The sequence below is a fragment of the Bison bison genome, unplaced genomic scaffold (genome assembly GCF_000754665.1).
Source record: "Bison bison bison isolate TAMUID 2011002044 unplaced genomic scaffold, Bison_UMD1.0 scf7180017864167, whole genome shotgun sequence".
Classification (NCBI taxonomy): domain Eukaryota; kingdom Metazoa; phylum Chordata; class Mammalia; order Artiodactyla; family Bovidae; genus Bison; species Bison bison.
This window is the reverse complement of record NW_011494739.1, coordinates 4,561,843-4,575,232: the sequence shown is the minus strand read 5'-3', so window position 1 is coordinate 4,575,232 and position 13,390 is coordinate 4,561,843. Positions and strand designations below refer to the sequence as shown.

Below are 13,390 nucleotides of genomic sequence, written 5' to 3'. Positions count from 1 at the left end.
GGCCACAATTTGCTGGGTTTTTTTTATTTTTGGCCTCAGGATGTGGGATCTTAGTTCCCTGACCAGGGATTGAACCCACATCCCCTGCAGTGGTAGGGCAGAGTCTTAACCACTAGACCACCAGGGAAGTCCCGGTTTCTAAACTTCTTATCACCACTGTCCTCTCACTATCTCTTCGCTTTTATGCCTCTGTCAAACTGTCGTCTACCAAACTGCATTTACAACGTCATAATGAAGTCACTGCTCCACTTTTTTGGAAACTGATCAGAGACAAACCAGAACTCTGTCAACAGCTTATAATAACCAGTGTTACTGCATGAGGTGACAGAATTCTAGCCTAAAGCAAAGGAATCAGACATTTTAGTTAGACTAGGTGCCCTTATCAGGAATAAATTTATCATTTCCTTCAGGATGCTCAAAATGTTGAAAACAAGACTAATTTCCTGGACTTCTGCCTATTCAGGGACCCATGGATGGAACTATGAGTCTAGTGGGTAATTAATCTTATCTACTTATAAATTAGTTGACACGGAATTGTCTTTGCGTTCTCTAAAGGATCTTCCAGTTCAGTATAGATCATTTTAGATAACAAACTCTTCAGAGTCTGATTAACTTATCTGTGCAGTGTTTACAGTACAAATGTACCCCAATACTGCTGGAAATGAGGTGCATCATATACACGCCTAAGAACATGGCTCACTCACTCCCTTTCATAAATATCTTTTAAAATGCACATCTATTTTCAAAATTCCAACGCACTTTCCTATCTCCATTAATGCTTTCTAATGGAATCCCACATAGCCTTTCCTGAGTACTCTCATGTTCTGATTATCAACTCACATTGCATCTGTCTTAATCTGAACCACATGCCAGGGCCACTGTGCAGGGAGAAAGGTTTGTCCTGAGGCTGGGGTTAATTTCAGACCCCCGTTATCTCTCCCATACTTGTCCTCTGGAGTGTTCCTGTCCAGGCCTTCACTGTGGCCACCTCTCACAGCTCTTCCCTTTCATTCTGTGATGGGCTGGACATCAGAATAGGTTAACAGAGAGTCTAAAGTAAGGGTATAAACAGTAGAGTTAAGGTTAGAAGCCCAGGTGTATCAATGTGCAGGGAGTTGCCATCAATGACAGGAACATGACTTTTGGCTGCTCCCAAGTTGGGCTTGGTTTCTGCTCCTTGGCCACACTGTAAGAGCTGACATTACTTTGTCTAAGTGAGGTGGACTGAATGTACTTGGATAAACCCTCTTGACCATGATCTTTTAAAATGGAAAGAATAAGTAAACTGTGTTAAACTCACAAAAAGTGAAACATGGGGTTCTTCTTAAGAAACTTAAAAATTATAGTAAACTTTTAAAGAAACCATTAAAAGCACGATTAAGCTAAATTTTTATTGGTAATCTACTCCCCCCTCTTTTTAAAAAAACCAGAATCTCAACTGGGGAAAAAGATTAAAGACATCTTGTAAGTACGACTCTGAGTTGTTCTTATCTGAGAGTAATAATAACCCTGATTCATGAAAACCATCTATAACAAGGTTTCGCTTATCAGAGACTTCCAAAGCAGATGATCACACGAACAATGATGCTGTTAAGATGCCTGAACCCCCCAAATACAGCTCCTGCTATCAGCACTTGACAGACGGATGCCTGACTTCCTTCTCTAAGGGCAGTGGGCTTAGACTCTGGTGCTAATCACCTAAAAGCTGCCACCCAAGGTTGGCTGGTCCAGGGCAAGCAGGCCGCTCCACTAAACTGAGTCAGCAAAATCTTAGGAGGATTAATTATCAATTGTGATCCTACCCAATTACATTAATTGACCAGTGATTCCATCCAAGAAGAGCTGCTGATATTCATTCTCTGTCCTCTGGATTTTACTGGAAGAACTCTGTGCTTTAAATGTGATTGAAGTAAGTGCTGAAAAGGGCTATATGTCAGGAATGAACATTGTTCCTGAATTCTTTGAATTTAAAATACAGATTCAGACACCAGAAGACTTGTGTCTGTTTGTCTTCAATCCACTTTCGATTCCCAGGGTACACTTAGTAAAGTGTATCTGTACCTAAATACTGGTATCTTTACCGACTCTTTCCAAGGCCCACCCCGCCAAACAGATATTTTGCATTTCTAATTTGCTTGGTACATAGGCAACCAATGTGCATAATTGAACTGCAAATGGAAGCGCGCTTGCTACTTTAGTGAAATTAGAATTCAGTGAAGGTGATAAAAATATTAAACTTAATATCATATTACAGGAAGCGTAAGTATTTTTGATGGCCCATAATTTTACCACTTCACCTGCTGTATCTGCTGGCAAACATGGTTTGGAATATTAATGGAAAACTCCCTCGTTATTAAACTACAGTATTAAAAAAAAAACCCTACAACCACTAACAGCTTACCACAAAGACACTTTCAGAAATTATCTACCTTAAAAATATTTCCCCACCAGACAGTTCAGAAAACAGATTTAATTTTGTAAAGCTAGAACAAATGGAGAGACCCCCCACTGCTTCAAACAATTCATTAATTCAAAAAGTTCTATTTTCCTTGCATTTAAAATCTCTGGGGGGAAAAATCCAATCTCCTCTTCTCCAATCTCCATTTAAGTGTGCCTATTTTGCTGAGGTCCAGATTTGAATAATTCAAAACCATCTCTAGTAGATGGTGTGTGTCAAGGAGCAAGGGGCCAAAACCATGGCATTCTGGGCCAATTAATGCAAACACAAAGCACCCAGCACCCTCCCACCCACTGCACTGCCTCATCCAGCAGACAAGACCCTGATGGGGCAATCAGAAAGAGAAGAAAGGAGGACCCACCCTCATCTAAAGGGCAAAGAGAAGGACTCACTCAGAGACTCGGGTGACTAGACCCCACAACAGCCCGCTGGGAAGTCCATAAGTTTCCAGCTATGGCACTTAAAGCTCAGTTCATACCAGTTTCCAATTGTAACTTCACCACGCGAGTTTATAACACGGGGATTTGTTCCGTTTAAGGACCCCAGTACGAGACAGAAAGTGCCACTTTCTGAAGAAAATAGAACAGGTCAGAGCCAAGACTTTTGACGCAGAATGTGAGGTCCCGAGGATCAGATTAAGCTGACGGCGGAGAAAAGGTTCACAGGGTACATCTTGAAAGACATCAGACAGCTAGAACGTCTCAGTCCCCCATAAAAACCCGACCTGCAAGCCTTCAAAACCGCAGTCTCTCTGGCCAGCTCCAGATACCATCCTCCTCCTCTTCTTTCTCTCCCTGCTTGCTCCCCTTTTCTAAGAATGATTTATAACCTTTCCTAATAGCTATTAGGGTTTTCAGAAATGGGGAAAGAACAACTTCCCTGGACGGTATGCTGCAACGTTCTGTGTAGACAGGGCAACACTGCTAGTTATTTTCAGTTGACCTGATGACCTCCTTTTCATATGTGAAAACCTACTAGTGACTTTTCACTATAAACAAATGCATATTACATAAAGAAGAAAAACAAAAATTTCTTGAATTAGAATTTTAAAAATTCCATAAATTAGTTAAATGCATCAAACTGATGTATTTCTAAAAGTGCAATTCAGATATGTACAACCCACCTTCAACAGAAACCAGCCAATCTTTGTCAAAGTTAGTGGAAGAAAATGCAACCCCAGTCTTGTACCACACTTCCAGTTAAAATTCTGCAGCACTAGTAACATGAATACCATTCCCTCCATCTTACAAATGAGAAAACTAGAACCTTCAGAGGTTAGTTTTGGCCAAAGACCGACCAACAGGCTCAACAGCAGGGCTTGGGTTTCCTCTCAGGTTTCTGCACCCAGGTCTCCTCATCTCTGAGTAGAGTGGGTGCAATCCAGCTCAGCCACGCGTGCCCACAGAAGGGAAGCTGGCCTTGAACCCTCTGCACTGCCCACTGCTGGCGTCCTCCTCCTCCTGAGGAGAGGCCCTCCGCTGAAGGAACCGGGAACTCCACGTTCTCACCAGGACGCCATCACCTGGCTGTACTGTAAGAGAACCCTTGAAAAACTACAATGCTTTCTGCCCCAAGACACGGCCGTCTAATAAACAACACAGTGGCCCCTCAGCACACAAAACCCCAGCAAGCGGAGGCTGGCCTCCGGTGCCAACGGGTGAAGCTGTCCCGGAAAGGCGACGGAATCAGGCTTCACCCAGATGCACCTCAGCACTGAGGCCAACACACACCAAATGAAAACAAAGGGGCCCTTTCTCACGTGTGAGCATAATCTTGTCTCATTAGAAGGAAGGCCTGCAAACACAAGGACATTTTGTTATTCAACTGCTTTTTTTCCCAAGTAAATGATACTCTGAGAGCCAAGGTATTTTGTTTTATATTTATTTGTAAGCGGGGCCATCCCCTGACACTGCTGAGGCAGTTGTTTTGTTCAGTCACTACGTCGTACCCGTCTCTGCAACCCCATGGACTGCAGCACGCCAGGCTTCCCTGTCCTTCACCATCTCCCGGAATTTGCTCAAATTCATGTCCACTGATGCCATCCAACCATCTCGTCCTCTGTCATCCCCTTCTCCTCCTGCCCTCAATCTTTCCCAGCATCAGGGTCTTTTCCAATGAGTCAGCTCTTCACATCAGGCAGCCAAAGTACTGGAGTTGCAGCATCAGTCCTTCCAGTGAATATTCAGGGTTGATTTCCTTTAAGATTGACTGGTGTGACCTCCTTGCTGAGGCAGTTGGTGTCACCAAAGAGCCACTGGATCAGGACAGACACCTGGCTTCCACTACCAGCTCTGCCATCATCACCACGTGCCTCTGGATGATTACCCCACCCCCCACCCCCTGAACCTTTCCTTCTTATCTGCAAAAGGAAGGCCACAACCACGAAATCTTGGTCTTCCTTAGCAGACAATCATAAATCAAAACAAATGCCCAGGGTTAGTTATTACTTTAAAAACCACTCCTCTGATGGGGGAGGGGTGAATCTTTCTGAAAGAGATACACTTATGCTCACCCATTCATATTTATTATCAGAAGGCACACCTACACTGTACATCTTCCTGTCGAGACTATTTTATTCAGAAAACGATGTTGCTGCCCCAAATTTACTGTGAAAACTGGGTAAGTCTCATCTACTGACAACTGTGCTTAAATATGTCATGGGCAACGAAATCAAGAGGTAAAAAAGAAGTCAACTTTAAAAAGAGAATAAAAAACATCAATTGCCCTTGATTTCAACAGAAAAATGCAAACCACATGAATTCAAGGAATGCTGAAATGCCAATATCCTGGGTCCCCCTCCCTGACCAGTGAGCTACAGTGCAGAAGGTTTGGGGACTAGAGCCAGACAAGCAGGATCTACATCTTGGTTTTGTCACCGGCCAGCTTTGTGAGCCTGTGGCCACCGGAGTCGTTCTGGTACAACGGGGTAACAATGCATTCCACACTGGGCAGATAACAGAAATCACATGAGATAATACGTGTGCAGACCTAGCACATAAGAGATCCTCAGCAAGTGTTGGCTCCCACCCTCCTGATTCCTCCTGGATAATAACCTGATTCGAGAGTCCGAATCAGGTCTTGCAGCTGCAGAGAGAAACACGCAGGGGTACAGCCAGTGTGGGCGCATCCTAATGAGAGAACCCAGAGGATGCAGGGAACAAGTCTACAGAAACCACGAGATAATGAAACACCTTATATCTTTCCAAAGAGGTGAGTCATTTTCTTTCAGGTGTCAAATGAATAGCCAAATGTATCACAATCAAAATCCATCAGGAAAAAAGTCAGCCAGATACCCATTTCAAATGAGGAGTAGCTTCTAATGATGCCTCAGAGCCCTTGGTGACAGTCTCCTGATATTTGAAGGATTAACACACACTCCCCAAGAGCTCCTCCACAAATACAAAAGGCACTGCTGGATCCACAAGTCCTAATGAGCTCAAAGTTTATTCCATTTCTAAAATACATTTAAACTCAAACCCATCGCTTACATCTCCTTAATTCTGAAATCCAATTCTCAGTTTGGGCACTCTACCAGCATCTTTTCAAAAGTTGGACTCTGGAAAATAAATGCACTCTCAGACAGAAGGGGGGAAAAAACCCATCAGACATGCACAAAACTTGCACCCTTGAATACATTCCAATTTCCTCAGCCTTCATCTCCCTTAGCTTTTCACAATCAGTAAAGTGCAGTTACCAATCATTGGAAATGACATGAGCTTAATGTCAGAAATCATTTAGCTTAAATAAGAAAATAACTCCATTTAGCTTTCTCCCACAAAGTAAAATTAAGTTTGTTTAGCCCTTTTTTTATTTATTGCCAAAGGGCAGATTTAATTTCAAGGGAGTGAAAACCCAACTCATTCTCAAGTAAAGTCTGATGTTAGCACTTTAATTTTGCTCTAACTATTGAGGCACAAAGGCTGTAAGCATTAAACTAAAGAGGCATTAATTATGGAAAAACAATAGGTGAGTGCGACCCACCGAGATTCTTAATCAGAGGGTAGGGAGCTGGGGGGAGATGCCTACCATCTTCCTTTGCTATACTGCAAACACAAGCTTGAAGAGACCCCACTGCCTCTAGGGAGCCTTTTTAGCCCACCCTTCAGGCCTTCATTCTCAGAACTTACCAGATACGTTAATCGAGGCCCCTGCATCAATGATCCCACTGTTGGGCCTCACGCAGTACCTACGTGGTGCCGTGGTCTTCACTTTAAAACACACATTTCGATCTGTCGGGTTGCCAAGCTTCAGGTTGGTGGTGACAACATCGGTGAAAGGACCTGCAGAATGAGACAGGGACTGGTTGGGGATCCCATGAGGACCACGCGGAGGAAAGACTGATTTATGGTACGGGGTCAGGACAGATGTGGAACGCGGCTGACCCATGATCATTTCATCATGACACACAGGAGAGATGGGCTGAGGCTGACGCACAAACAGTGACAGCTAAAATCCACCACGGTCTCGTCACACCACCAGGCACCTGGCCTAGTGAGTATTCCAGCAGACAGGGTCTCCCTGATACCTCACAACTTTACTGCCAGACAAGAACGCTGAGGCTTGGGAGAACGTACCACTTGCCTAAAATTTTCATGGTAGTTAGTGGTAGTGAGGGTCTGCAACCAGGCAGCCTGAGTCCAAGGCCAGCTCTTAACCTATGCTGAACACTGATTTCCACAGTGACCAGATGAAATCTAACAGAGAGAAGGTGAAGAACTAGACTTGGGTCCAAAATGATGTTCAAAGGCAGAGTGCCGAAGGCAGCAGATGCAAGAAAGACTTCCAAGTGTTAGTGGTCTGCAAACAATAACCCCCAGCACACACAATACAGTGATGCTACAGCAAGGTCAGAGTCCTGTGGGGCAGCCCACACCTACAACAGTGCGTTCGCTTTTAACTACCCAGGGTATTGGAAGACTGAAACAAAGCTCGGTGCCCTAAGGGTATTTTTTATTATTATTTATTCATTTTCTACTTTATTAGATTTTTTAATTAAAAAAGTAAAACATGCTTCTCAAAACAAGCCAAACAATAATAAAAGATGTATAAAGAGGAAGTTAATAAGCTTTCCCCTGTCCCTTGAGGTAACTAATATTAACACTGTGGGAGATCCATCCACATCATCTGTGCTTACACAAACTGTACATGCATACATGAGTGTGTGTGTGGGGGGTAACAAAAATGGGATCATACTACTCACATTACTCTGAAACTTCTCTGAAACCTGACCCGTAAGGTTTATAAAGGAGTCAGGTGGGAGGGTTGAACTATAATGTCTCTTAGGTCCTTTTCAACCCCTTTTCAAATTTACATCTTTTCACTGTGTACAGCAAAGGTGTCTTTGTGCGTCTTCCAGGCAAGCTCTTTACTCCTATCTTTACGTTCACAGGGAATTCAGAGATGGGGTGGGGAGGTATACGTGCCCCTGTGCTCACAAACTAAGAAATACATAGTTGGTTCATCTGCTCTGTAAGAAGATCTGCAACACAGATATTTACATCTGTGCCTCGAACATTTTTCAGTGAGACTCTGAGCTTCTGAGGGCAAGAATGATACCGTACCAGTTCTCACATCTCCGACACAGTGCCCGGCATCTAGTGAAGGGATGGGGGCAGGGGTTGAGAGATTGAGATTGACTGACTGAGAGTCCTTCACCAAGGAGGAAACTACCTCGTGGATTACCGCCAGCAAAATTAAAATCTCAGGCTGCTTTCTCGCCTCTGGAGGTACTCTGGGTATGAAAAATCAATCTGATATGGGCTTAACAAATATAAATTAAGAAATCAATAACGGTGAAAAGAAAGAAAGGAAAAGAGACTCAATTCCAAAATAAAATAAACTACAGCCAGTTCTGCTAGAAAGCTTATTTTGAAAATGTGAATCTGTTTCAATGTGATTGATGTGCATATTAGGGGGACAATCTGAGCATAAAATGAATTTCACATTTGCTTATGTGTGATTTGTCTGCAAGAAACGCTAAATGATCACAGAAAACAACATCCAGCTGAACTGAATGGCAGAGAGATACAGAAAACACACAAGTGCACACATCTCCATCACTACCAGCTATGCGGGCTCACCCCGCGGCCCTCACAAACTGTCACCCTTCCAGCGACCACTTCCACGGGCAAACGTCAGCTTTTCATGGTAAAGTATCATATTTATTACAGTATTTATCTATTTCTGAGCCATTTAATGTGTGCTAAACTGTGCTTCTGCTTATATTAGGTTCCCATCTTTATGTGTGTCTCTGACCAACAAAGCTTTTGAGTGTTACGCATCTAACCTTGTTCCTTCCTCTTAAGTCTTACGGTCTTTTGTGCTATTTTGTACAGGATGGCGATTTTTAGGAATGCATATATCATGTTATAGCAGGAACTACCATACTACTGGATGATCTATAGTTTTGTAGTTACTTACACTAAAAGCTACTTCCATTCTTTGAGCAATGACACCTTCAAGAATGAAATGGCTAGGGAATTTCCCAGTGGTTCAGTGGTTAAGACTCCAGACTTTCACTGCTGAGGGTGATAGTTCAATCCCTGGTTGGGGAACTAAGACCCTACAAGCCACGTGGCGAGTAAAAAAATAAAAAATGAAATGCCTAATAACAATTTCTCCATTTGCTTACCTTTCCCATAAGCCTTGCCTTTGACCCTCCGGCAGCCAAACTGGAAGCCACGAGAGGGGGGCATTCTCCAGGTCCAATTGTGGCCAGACGTGGGGTGTTCCGTCTCCCCTACTGACTCCACCACACAAAGCCTCTCCCTACAAGTTACGTCACCCCCTTACTGAGGGTGGGCACCCTGTGGCTCCAGGGGATTTGCAGCTACAGTGAGGGAAAGCCAGGTGCTGACCATGCTTCATCCTTGATCAAGTTGTTGGCCTCCAGGGAGAAACAGGACACTTGGTGCTGAAGGCAGCACCTTTATGCGGGATTATCCAGGGCTCCACCCTTTTCTAATCCCCAACACACGCAGTCTGGCTCAGAATGAAGATGGAGGAAGTTTTCTCCCAGTAAGTCTCTGCTTGAAATGGTATCACTTCAGCAATGGTAAAAAAAAAAAAAAAAAAAAAACCAAACCAAACACAACTCTGGTTTCCTGGAGTCAAAGCTATTAAACAAGCACACAAACACAGCTCAGACCTACACGGGCACGATCACCATGTACATACATTCTTTGGCCCTCACATAAAAAGGGCCCACTACAAGAACTCCACATAAGCATAGCTCCAGCTCTAATGGCCCCACACTGCTTGGGGGGAAAGGAGGAGAAAACAGACTTAAAAAATGTAGACATCTGAAAAAAGGTGAGCTTCCAAATACAAAGCCTACGGGGGAACAGTACTCTCATTGACAATTTGAATGTGATTCATAATCCACCAGGCCTTAAAGCTTTCTAGATACAAGCTGAGATCTGTTCATTTCAACAAAATTCTGCCTCAAGAACATGGAAGCATCTTCAGATCAGAATGCCAAGAATTCATAAGAGCCCACAAATCCACATCCACCACCCCACCCTGCCAAAAAAACAGCATTTTCTAAGGTGGTTTGAAGTATACTAAGCAGAAAACAGGGCTTTGGTGAGATTTCACTGTGATGAAATTAAGAATACTCGTTTCCAACTCAGTTTCTCCTGTCCCTTCCTCCTTCTGCTGCCTCATAAATCGGAGTCAGGGATAAATTTAAGTGCATTTATCCTTTGCAGTGACCTTTTCTTCTAGGTAGTCCACAAAAATTAAGCAAATTTAACTGTGGACACTAATCTGCTTCTGGAAACTCCACTGGTTAACCTATTACACAGCAATCTAAATAATATTTTAACCTATATGATTCACTTAAAAGGTAGTCTAAACTATTAAAAAACAAACATTATTTGCAATAAATAAGCAGAATAAATAAATATCTCAGATTTCTCCCTCAACAAAAGTATTAGAGACTTCTTGGGCTTATGTAGGCCTTTTTTTAAAAAAAATCTAGAGGAAACAATACTAAAAATATAGGCAAGTGAACAACGTCACTGATAAAACAGCAAAGTCTAATGTGAAAAAATCAAGACATTCTGTAAAAACAGGTCAACCCTTCAACCCACCCTCCAGACAATTCAAGAATTTTACTGAAAACAAATTCTATTTGATTTGAGTAACTACAGGAAATAAACTATGTTCGTGTTCTCCTTTTCTCTTGTATTAATGAATTAGAATATACAAAAATCCCAATAAAAATGATGTAAAAGCTCGTAAGCATCATTCAGATTTTTACTAGTCATTTTCCTTTCATAAAACTGCCATTTCCATTAAAGCATTATGTAAAAATGGGATTTTACTATACCAACATGGGTGTTTATCTCCAATGAACTCAAACACTGGTTATGCAGTACAGTCAATTTTACAAATGAAATATTCACAAACTAGACTTTCTTCTTTTAAGAGATGAAAAAATGATTTGGTATCTCTAGAACTGCAGCACACTCATTTAATCATTTTTCTTTCTAATCTTCTAGTCTTTCAGACAGTTATGCAGATATTTTAAGAACATCTAAAATGTGAAATAGGAGGTCCCCCAAAATGAAACAACATGAGTTTGAGAGAAATTAGGAATATTCCTTAGAGTCCTAATTTTTTTTCTTTTCAGCCATTTGAATAATGTTCTTTATGCCCTATATTATGCATATTCATCTGTGAAAATGCTTGTGAGTTTGATAGATGCTCATGAATAGCATTAACTAACTTGAATTCAAATTCCATAACATGCTTTAAAATGTATTAAGATAAAACTAAGCACAGTATAAACCATTTCCTCACTCAGGTTCAGCTTATTGTCATTTGAAAGTGTATATTTTAAGACATGAAGATCTAGAATTGTCCTGTCTTAGAAAGTAAATAATAGAATGTCAGCAGAAATATGCACAGCATTAAAACTAAAAGCAGAAACAGTGAATCTTTCAGTCTTCCTTACAGAAATGGAGCCTCATAATTATAAAGCTTTGGTTTTAAAGATCAAGGAAACACAGTCACAAGCCAGCAAACTCCTCAACAGCATGACGTCAGACCTCAGGTAGTGGCAATTTCATTAAAAAATGGCTGGATAAACGTATCAATCAAGAAACACAAGAGCACTTTGTGGAAAAAATATTCCATTAAATCTTGAAAGATTTTACCAATATATGCATGGTTTAAGTACTTCCTTTCTGTGACCATTCACTCCAAGATCCATGGAAGAAAAGACTATAACAAAACTCTTCCTTTCAGAAAGAGGAAACAACCATTTTCATAAAAGAATGACCTAAGCATTCAGGTCCCAATGACTTTTCTAAAGGTAACAGCGGAAACGCCAAGTGAACTCAAAACTCAATCTTGACCTTACTTATCTTTGTAACTTTAAGCAGATCATATCACCCCACATGTAAAGCGCAGGACATAATTTAAGGGGTACTACTTTTACTTAGCAATTCAACTAGAAAATAAAGACAGATAGACAGACAGACAGACACACACACACACACAATTATAAAACCTCTAGAAGATAACATAAGAAAATCCAGGTACCTTGGGTTTGACATGACTTTTCAAAAGATACAACATGGAAGGCACAATCCATGAAAGAAATAATTAATAAGCTGGACTTCATTAAAATTAAAAAGATTTGCTCTGCAATGGATACTGTTAAGGAGAATGAGAAGACAAACAAGCCAAATACTAGGAGAAAATATCTGCAAAAGACATACTTAATAAAGAATTGTCACCCAAAATATATAAAGAACTCTTAAAATTCAACAATAAGAAAATGAACAACCGAACTTTTAAAAACAATGGGCAAAAGATCTGGACACCTCAGCAAAGAAGATATACAGAAGGAAATTAAGATCTACAGATAGAAAAAAATATAGAAATGAAAAGATGCTCAACATATGTCATTAAGAAACTGCCAATTAAAACAACACATGAGATACCAATACATACTTATCAGTGGCCAAAATTTAAAACACTTACAGCATCAAAGGCTGGCAAGGATGTAGAGCAACAGTTTTCATTCCTCACTGCTGCAAATTCAAACCTCTGGAAGACAGTCTGACTGTATTTAAAACACACACACACACACAAACTCAATATACTCTCTTACTACACAATCCAGCAATCACACTCCTTGGTATTCACCCATGGGAGCAGAAAACCCACATGCACACAAAAACATGCGCACAGATGTTGACAGCAACTTTATTTATACTGCCAAAACCTGAGAGCACCAAGATGTCCTTTAGCAGGTAAATAAGCTGTGGGACATACAGACCACGGAGTATCATTTCACACTAAGATGAGCTATCACACCACGAAAATTCAGACCCAGATGAGTCTTAAATGCACATTACTCAGTTAAGGAAGCCAATCTGAAAAGACTATACCCTACATAATTTCAATTATATAACATTCTGGAAAAGGCAAAACTATGGAGATAGCAGTTTGCAGGGCTTATGAAGGAATGGAGGGATAAACAGACCAAGGACAGAGGGTGGTCAGGGCAGTGAAACTATTCTGTGTGATACTACAATGGTGGATGAGTGTTATTACACATTTGTCAAAGCCCGCGGGATGTACACCACCAAGGCTGACCCCCGACTTAGACCGTGGACTTTGGGTGACAAGGACATGTCAGTGCAGGTCTATCAGCTGTAGCACCATTCTGGTGCTGGATGCCGACAGCGGAGGAAGCTGTGCGTGCGTGGGGCCAGGTGCAACTCTGTGCTAAGTTTGCTGTCAACCTAAAACTGATCTTAAAAAATAAAGCTTTCCACCCTGCCAAAAAAAAAAAAAAGGAAAGAAGCACCCTCAACATCTCAGATATTAAGTATCACTGATTTTTAACAGACATTATGTAGATATAATTGGATAAAGATAAGCGAACAAAGATGCTGCGTTTTGCTTTTCCTTTTC

General features: G+C 41.5%; 1 protein-coding gene across 1 annotated transcript in view; it reads right to left on the bottom strand.

Annotated features, from left to right (window-relative positions):
- Window positions 1–9,153, bottom strand: part of VAPB (VAMP (vesicle-associated membrane protein)-associated protein B and C) — a 25,342-nt gene extending 16,189 nt beyond the window's left edge. The window contains exons 1-2 of the mRNA XM_010841904.1: window positions 9,090–9,153; window positions 6,586–6,738 (exon numbers count right to left, since the gene is read on the bottom strand). Of these exons, the coding sequence (XP_010840206.1) occupies window positions 6,586–6,738; window positions 9,090–9,153 (217 nt within the window). The remainder of the gene's footprint in view (window positions 1–6,585; window positions 6,739–9,089) is intronic.
- Between the last annotated feature and the right edge of the window lie 4,237 nt (window positions 9,154–13,390).